The following is a 9,057-nucleotide window of genomic DNA, read 5'->3' as shown; positions in this document are numbered from 1 at the left end:
TTTCTGCATTTTTCTAAAAAAAATGCCGAAAATATAAAACAAATGCCGAAAATATAAAACAGCACAATTAGCATGATGGCCGTGGTCGCGGGCCGCGGCTAGGCTGGAGCCAAGAGCGCAGACAAAGGCTCGGAATGTAACCAGGAAATTCAGATCCCAGCCAAGAAAGAGCCTAGAACGGGGGAAACCGGCCCCCTGGACCATCCACTGGGCGCGGAAGTGACTGCGCGGGTCCCGTCAGCCTCGGGGACACCCACACCCCCGCAAGGAGGCAGAGGGACAGACAGACCTCCTCGCTGAGGAGTGCCCCCGGCTCTCTGAGATGCGGTTTGCTTCAGGGGCTGCTGTGCGCTTCAAACTTTTGCAAAGCGGCAGGACTCGATCTTGGGAAATCAACTAATAGGTGAGGTCCGGGCACTTTCACGTGGCACTTTGGGTTTTATTTGGGTTTCAGCCGCTTCCACCTTATGGTGGAGCTTGACACAGCCTTCTCGTGTGTTCTTAGCTGTTGCTTAAGAGGAGTTGTGGAAACTAACGTCTGTTTTGTGCTGCACCGCTTCCGTCCGTGTCATCTGTTCAAGGCTCGGAACACTTCACTGCAACAAGCCACTGGATTGCACACCGTCACACGTTTCGTGTGTACTTCACTGCAGTGCATCCAAAGCTTGATAGGTGCGTTAGGAAGTCAAATATGTTCCCTGCAGTTCATTATGTGCTTGATATGCTGCACTGCAGTGTCCAGGGAGCACAGGCACCATTACTGTTGAGTGTTTACTAGTGCCTTATGCACTTCACTGGATTGTTAACAGTGACGTGCATACTGCCCGGGTGTGAATTCCGTGTTGAATGTGCTTCACTGCGCCGTGTCCAGTGCCGGATGAATTTGAATGCGGACTGTTTAATAAGCTTACATCTCTTCGCTGGAATGGGAGCAGTGTTCACTGCAGTATATTTAGTCCCGGTGTAATTCGCTGCAGTGTTGTTGCTCCGCTATGCATTCCACTGGATTTTTTGTGTTTCTGTCTGATTCCCTGCGGAGTCCCCCGAGATTAATGTGCTTGTTTGCAGGGTGCCCCGTGCCTCAGACACTGCACTGCATTGCACGCTAAGATGGGTACCTGATACATTTCCTCGGATTGTTCCCGCTGCCTGCTGCATTGACCGGCCCGCAGTGTGTCCAGTGCTTACTGTCCTTCAGTGCTCTTTGATGGTTGCAATGTGCCTTACACGGGATTGTACTCCTGCAGTGCATGCAGCGCTCGGTGCATTTCGCTGTATTGCTACGGTTGCCTGATGAGCTCCACTGGATTGTTTTCTATGCAGTATGAACTACCTTGTAGTGAGTGTCGTGACCGCTGCACTTCCCTGCAGTTTGTTCAGTGCCTGGCCTGCTTCATTCGATTAAGTTTGGTGGTTTATATATATTGGCCTGTAAGAATGTCAATTTATTTTCCCTTGTTCCCTCCCTTGCCGTGAAGCGCTTTGAAACAATTCTGTATAGACGCTATATAAATAAACTATCATATCATATATATTGGAATCTTGTGTTTGGCATCAGATGTATCCCAGTATTGTATTGAGTGCTTTATGTTCTTTATTGGACTTTGTTCACTGCCTCGTGTGCGTCCCTGCACGATGCCCAGTGACTAATGCACTTCACGGCAGTGCGACTGGTGCCTGGTGCATTACTTTGCACTGTTTTCTTTGTCGTCTGCACTTCCCTCAGTGTGTCCAATGTTAAATGTCCTTCACTGTAGTGTGATGAGTGCATAATGCAGTGCGCATTATTGTTTTCTGTATCTTGTGCAGGGCCCTGCAGTGTGTTGAGCACCCGGTGCACTTAGCTGTGCTATTCAGCGGGCTAGGCTTGCTTATGTGACCTGCAGGTTCGAACCCCAACATGGTCGACGCAGCCTTTCAACTTCCCGAGGTGGATAAAATGAGTACCAATTTCGATTAGGTAATAATAATTGTAGATAAAACACTGTAAAGTGCTTTGGATAAAAGCGCTATGTAACTGTCAAGTTATTATTATTGTTATTGTTGCCTAATGAACGCCACTGGATTTATGCTCTGTGCATTGCGAACTTCCTTGCAGTGAGTTTCATGCCATTTGCACTTCCACGACGTGTGTTCAGTGTCGGGCCGGCTTCACTGGATTAGTTTAGTGCATTTTTTTTTTTTTTTTTTTTATTGTAACATCTAGTTTTTTTGCAAACTTTTATTACAACTCTTTTTTCCAGGCGTTTGGTGACATATTTCCTTGTCAAATTACACTTGTGTTTTTTAATTTAGTATTGTGTCCAAGAAATGTATTGCTGAGCAGGTTAGGGACGTCGAACTTCCGCTCAGTATCCGAAGCCATAGAACTTCCATCTCGTCGTTTGCAGGTTTGAATTTGTTCAGATGGATAGATCTCAACTCGTTTATTGCCACACATTCAGTTATTAGATGTTTTAATGACTCAGCGTGCAATTTACAGTACCGACAAGCTTCTTCAGTGACAGGTTTCAATTTTCTTAGCACCAACATTTGGTTGGTTTTCAGAAGGTGCAATCTGAGTCTAAGGAATTTATCTCTGTGATATCTCGATGGAAATTTGCACAGGTAATTTGGCATTTTATCTACTTTGTTCTTTGTAGGTCCAAGATCTAGTGCTGTTGGTAATGTTGCAAGCCTTTCCAGGTTGTCTATACAAAGCCATTCTTTTAGTTTTTTTCTGGCGATCTGAGGCCGATTAATCAATGTTTCCATAGAGATATTTGCACTATACATGATGGCTTTTACTTTCTCAGACCATCTCAAGAGCAGGCCACTGTGAGGATGATTTTCTCCTGATTTTAGGATTTGATAGGCCGGTTCAGGGATCGGTATTTCTATCTTTCGTAGTAATGACAAGGATTTCCATAGAACTGTTCCGTATAGGCTTTCAAGTGCCAGTTCATGACGTATTATGGTCATTGATAGATATTTTGGTAGTCTCAGGACTTGGCGCCAGAATAAGCCTTCTAGCTTATCCCAGATCCTTAGGTCGATGTTCCATCCTGCTTCTGTCCCAAATGTCAATGTAGGGATGACTTTTTGGATGTAGAACGTACGTAATGGCAGTACAGAAAATTTTCCATATAAGGTATGCAAGCGTGCTCCTTGTAAGGCAAGGATTCGGGTCCGCTGGAATAGATCTTGAATCCAGCGCCGTTCACGAATTGAGGTGTTCATCAGGATTCCTAAGTAGCGAATTTCTGTGACTTCTTCAAGGAAATTATTATCGATTCGCCATTTAAAGGACTTTTTTTTTGTAACCCGATCACTGCCAATTCTCATAATTTTTGTTTTTTTTACATTGATTGATAAGTCATTATCAATCATGTAAGTTTCGAGTTTTGACAAAAGTCGCTGCAGCCCTATCTGAGTCCTGTCAAATAGTACCACGTCGTCTGCATATATTACATAGCTTATAGGCTGTCCGTTGACTTTTGGAGGGAAGCATTTAACACTTGCCAAAGCTGTAGAGATGTCCATAATATATAGTTTGAACAAGGTGGCAGCGAGTGGGCATCCCTGTTTCACTCCTCTGGTGGTTGTAATGGGTTTAGACAGGTCTCCGTTTGCATTTAGTCTTACTCTAATTGTTGTGTTTGAGTATAGCGCCTTTATTGGTTGTAGCAAGGCGTTTGGGCAATTTTGGTTTTCCAGCTTTTCCCATAGATTATTTCGGTTAATTGAATCGAACGCTTGTTTGAGATCGATGAATGCCATAAATAGTTGGTCCTTCTTGTTTAGGGCGTCAAGTTTTAACAGATTTACCAGGGCAAGGTTGTTCTCTACTCCCACGCCCTTTGTGAATCCCGTTTGTCTGGCATCAAATTGGGAGACATCTTTTGCCCATGCCGATAGCTTTTTTTGTAGAAATGTTGCCAGTACTTTACCAATAGTATCCAGTAAGGCAATCGGTCGATAGTTTGCGGGGTCGTCTCGGCTGCCTTTCTTATATATTGGTACTATTATTGCCCTGGTCCAAGAACTTGGTACCTGTTTTTTTTCCGCTATCGCCGCAAAAAGTTTGACAATGAATAAGGACCATGCGTAACTGTGCTTTTTTAGCAATATGTTGCTGATACCATCGGGCCCAGCAGCTCTCGAGGCCTTTAATTTGGATATGGCCAGAAGAACGTCTTCGCTGGACTCGGTTATATTCCATGCTGTTGTGTTGTTTCGACTGTCTACATTGTCTGATGTTTCTTTTCCTGAAAAGACACTTTGAAAGTGTCCTACCCAGTCACTTTCGGACACTCCGTTTGACATTAAGGCGTCCTGGTTAACCGTTCCTTTATTCAAGATTTTCCATATTTCTCTAGCATTGTTTTTTAAGATCAACGACAACATTTCTTCGCCACGCTCTTGATCTCTCTGATAGGAGAAGGATTTTAGCCAATTTCGATATTGTTGTTTTCTCTGTTTTAAATGGCTCTGGGCATTTGCTCCATGCTGTTTTTTTATTTTTAATAAGTCTTTCCTGAGCTGCTTTTTTTCAGTTTTCACCGATCTGCTCCATTTGTGTTTGTGATCCCTATTGTTTTCGCATGTTTTTCCAGAAAAGCCTGTTTTCAGGCTAGGTAGCAGCGGTATGTAATTTAGGGGGTCAATATTATCAAGGTTAGTCTCTTGTATTTTGTTGGATAAATTGATGATTTGATGATTGTTTATTCTTAATCTATTTCTTCCATGATTCACTTCTATTGCCTGACTATGAGTAGCGCCTTTCTTTTTACACTTTAGCGACCAGGACAATACAAGTGGGTAATGGTCACTATTTGTTGTAGGTATGATTTGCAGATTGTTGATAGTTGCAAACACGTTTCTTGAAGTCCAAAAGTAATCTAGGATCTTTTTGTGTCCCATGTTCGACCAGGTGTAGTTTGGTGGTATGTCCCCTCTCACTTGGCCGTTTGCCATCATACAGTCACGGGCTTCTAGTTCTATACTCCATTGCTTTTGTTTTTTGTTTCCTGAGAAGCTGTCTGACGAATTGAGATTGATGGGAATCATTTGGCCATCAACCCATGAAATGTTCAAGTCTCCACATAGAATTATTGCGAGGACCGGACAAGTCCGTTGATGACGATCAATTATTTGCATTACGTTAGTTATGAAAACATCGGTCGGGATTTTTAACGGGTTCCAGTACACATTCAGAATTAATAGATGTTCGTTGTTATTGGAACCATTCGTGCTTTGAAGTAAGGTTCCTTGAACATAGCTATTTGGATTCATTTCTTCGATGATTTCCCAGTTGGTTCCTGATTTTATCATTGTAATTAAACCAGAGAATGGGCGACCCTTGGTGTTTTTTCCAGCTGGATTTAGTAGTGTTACGTAACCATCTTTTGTCGGTGGCACCCGCAGCCAAGTTTCCTGTAAACAGATGGCAAAATTATTAGTTAGATCAGCCGGGAAATCGTTGTATAGATGGTTAAAACCTCTTGTGTTCCACGAAATCACAGTCATAGGTACATCTGTTTCTTCTTTTTTCAGCTAGTGCTTATTTATTTTCTTGCCAATGAACCTATTCTTTTCATTGCAGGATGGTTTGGATTTTAACTGTCTCCTCAGACTATCTCGTTGCTGATCCAAGATTTCTTTCATTTTTGTGTTATCAGCAATTGTAGTTGGTCCTTGACTGCTTGTTGCGTCATGAAGTGAGATTTCAAATCCCAAGCACCTAAGGTCTTGCTTTGCAGCTAACAATGTTGAACGTACTGCTTGGGATTTTATATGGAGAAGTACAATGTCTGCGCGAACTTCCGATAAGTATTCAACTATTCGGATGTCATCGGACCTGATATTTCGTAAAGCTGGTACTGCGTGTAGTAGGCACATGATGTTTCCACGATTCAAATTTACATCTTCTTCGTTCTGAAAGATGTTTTCGATCTTGATCTTTTGGTATGAGTCCTTGAGTGTCATTCTATGAGAGTCATGTCGATTAGAGGAAGAATTGCGACTATGCGCAGATGTATATTTTGGATTCAATGCCGAGTGGCCATTGGATTTAGAATTGATGTCAAGGTGTCTTCCCTTTGGTGCAGTGGAGAGTGTTTCCTTTGTTCGTTCGGTTACCTCAACCTCACGTTTTGCACTTTGCTGGACCTCTGTTTCCTTTAGCAGGGGTTTCCATGGGTTTATCTGAGCTGGTGAGTCTACGCTGCATGATGACATGTTTGTCAAGTCCACAGCAGATCCTCGAAGGGTTTCATCAGCCTCATTATCAGAGTATGTAGACAAATTGCATAAAGCTTCCATTTGGTCTCCAGGGTCAGAAGAACTCTGATCTGATTCAATTCTCATTCGCTTTTTTGGGTGTGTTACCGGTTTACACTTGGGTCCAACTTCTGTCACTTCTATTCCCTCTTTACTGGTTGCTTTCGTTTTGACAAAACACTTGTTTTCGCTTGACTTAGTTTTCACCGGCGTGGTCAGGTTTCTTATAAATTGTTTTGTGTTGCTTCTGTGTTTAGGCTTCGCCTGTATGTTCTTTTTTTTCTCTAACTTTTTCTTTGAATGGCCATTTGTCCCTGATAAAGCGTTTCCTTTGTTGACCATGGTCTCAAGGGTTTTGGCAGTACCCCTAAAGATGCCATATGATGCCATTACAGAAGAGCTTAGTGGATGCTCGGAGCTCTTCCCTGGTATCATGATTAACTCTCTGCTTCTTATGCTAGACACATTAATTGAGTCAGTCATGCCCTCCACCAATGGCTGCTTTGAATTGATCGCAGTCTTATTTTGCTCAGACACTGATCCGATTGTCACAGACTTTGATATAATGTTTGTGCCATTGCCTGTTAAATCAATGCGAACATCTGGATTGGATCCGATATCTGAGGTATTTTTGCCATTTAGGTTGTCTGTTACCGGTAATTCGGTTTCTAGATTACATTGTGTCTCTGCATCTGTTCTTTTGTGGAGCTTGTGCATGGAAGAGTCTTTTTTCTCCTTTCCGTATGATAACATTTGTTTTAAGTTTTCAAGCAATTCCTTATTGCGTTGTTCATAACCTTTCTGATCCCTCAGCAGCTGTTCAAGGTGTCTGCTCATATATTCAGAAGACTTGGTGTTTTCGACCTCTTGTCTTAGTTGAAAGGCCACAAATTCTGTTTCAATTTTATTTATTCTGTCATCTATACTTCTTATGACTGCTCCATTGTTTTGGGTAGTTTCATTCAGACTATCATATAACTTTATGAATGGAATCAGGGCCAGAGATGTGGCAGCTAAGACGTTGTTGTGTATCTGTATAGCAGCCGCAACTGATAAATTCGATTTTATCTCAGAGTCTCTACTTTGCGAGCTGGCTGTGTTCTCGCTACTTGGCATACTCTTGTCGTTCGTGCTTGTTGCCGGGTGTTTTTTCGGCCGTTGATGAGTGTGTGTGTCAAGGATTTTACCCTCTTGGCTCCTCATGTTTGAACTGGTGTTGGTATTGGTACAGAACTGCTGTCCTTGATTTTTTAAACATGGTGTCACGTCAATCACCGAATTTGGTTCATGGCGATTGGTTATGGATTTCTGCTCCGAGTATTTTGAACCTGTTGCTGTGTCGTCAATGGAACATTCATGGTCGCCTTCATTGGGTATGCCAGAAACATTTTCCACTGTGTTATTAGGTCTTGAGGCTCCAGGCGTGAAGCTTGCTGTTAATCTTTCTTTCATGTCATCAAAGTCAGCCAGGAGTCTCTTTGTCAAGCGCGCTTCTCGCGCTGCGAAATCGATTTCTTTTATCTGCGAAGTGTTACAGAGTCCTTGTTGAGGTTCGACGGTCGAATTTCTGAATACAGGTACCAATGTCTCTTTGGTTGGTAAGTGTGCGAGATATGTCGCATTTCCATTGCCTGTTGTCGTGTACGCTTTAAATTGGTTAGAGATCTTAGCGCCATTTGTGATTTTTTGTATTGGTGTGCTTTCTTTGCGTTGATGTTCATATGATTTAATGGGCAATGGAAACGTGAATTTCAGTAATTTAGGATCTAGTTCGATGTTTGGGACTTCAAGCGCAAGCAGTTCGTTGTCTGTTACATCGAAGGGAGATTGAAATGCCTCCGCATTTATCTCGATCACCTCTGGATCTACTGTGTCTCTGTTTAAGTCAGCTTCTGCAAGGCTAGTCCCAGGGCAAAGATTTCCGCTTAATGTAGGGCTTTTCCTGACTTTGTTGTTATTTTCACCGTTGTTATAATGAGGGTTCGTAGTTTCGGGATAGGCTTCATAGGAGGCTTTTGCCTTGCTAGTCAATTCGTTCTTCGGTGACGCTGTGCACTCGGCAGATTCAAGCGCGGTTTCACTTTTAGCTCGATCACGCAGGTATAATTGTTGTGGTATGGACAATGAATCTTCTTCAGAATTTGCTGAAGAATTGGTGTTGGCGGACTTAACCGTCTCCTGGGTTTGACATGTAGAAAAATCGTCCGAGGCCAGCTCACGTTCTTCCACAAGCTCTACGAAAGGGGGAGCTTCCATTGAACTCAATATTGCGTCTTCAGTGCGCGCTTCCAGAGTTGTGTCCATTAAGCGGTGAGTAATGGGGGTTGTGGGATCAGCAGGATTAGTCAGATCTAACACACTACTTTTGCCGACCCCCTCGTTGCTGTCAAGTGGTAGTTGTTGACTGTGTTCGATGTCGGGTGAAAAGACACTTTTAATGGCGCTATTTGGGTGTAAATCGGCGCCCCTGATGTTGTTGTCAATTTGCGGCAGGGAATTCTGTGTTTGTTTTAACTTAAGCCTTGTCCAAGGCCTGTTATCCCCCATGGAGATCTTCCTGCTTATTAGCCTGTTTGCTTGCCTGCAAACGGAACCCGCAGCAAACAGCACTCTCTCACGAACTCCGCAAGCTCTTATCGAGCACCTTTATTCAGTATGGGTTTGAACTTAGTTTTGGTTCGAGTCCAGGATCAAAGAGGAAATGCCTCCGCAGTCTCCCGTTCCCTAGTCCCTGGTCGCGCGGTCAGCGCCAAACAGCCGCACAACAGCCAACGCCCTCCACCCCTGCCGGGCTCA

At 43.3% G+C, this 9,057-nt stretch overlaps 1 protein-coding gene across 1 annotated transcript; it reads right to left on the bottom strand.

Moving 5' to 3' along the window:
• Positions 1 to 5,535: 5,535 nt before the first annotated feature.
• Positions 5,536 to 8,808, bottom strand: LOC138467311 (serine-rich adhesin for platelets-like). Its single transcript, XM_069607296.1, has one exon. It carries the CDS (start codon positions 8,806 to 8,808, stop codon positions 5,536 to 5,538), a length of 3,273 nt encoding a protein of 1,090 aa, XP_069463397.1.
• Positions 8,809 to 9,057: the final 249 nt, after the last annotated feature.

The sequence above is a fragment of the Ambystoma mexicanum genome, chromosome 4q (genome assembly GCF_040938575.1).
Source record: "Ambystoma mexicanum isolate Mex_15411 chromosome 4q, UKY_AmexF1_1, whole genome shotgun sequence".
In the NCBI taxonomy this organism is placed as follows: domain Eukaryota; kingdom Metazoa; phylum Chordata; class Amphibia; order Caudata; family Ambystomatidae; genus Ambystoma; species Ambystoma mexicanum.
This window is presented reverse-complemented; position numbering and strand designations above follow the sequence as displayed.

What these genes read in the sequence shown, in the direction of transcription:
- LOC138467311 (XM_069607296.1), bottom strand. Translation starts at nt 8,808, where the DNA reads ATGGGGGATAACAGGCCTTGGACAAGGCTTAAGTTAAAACAAACACAG.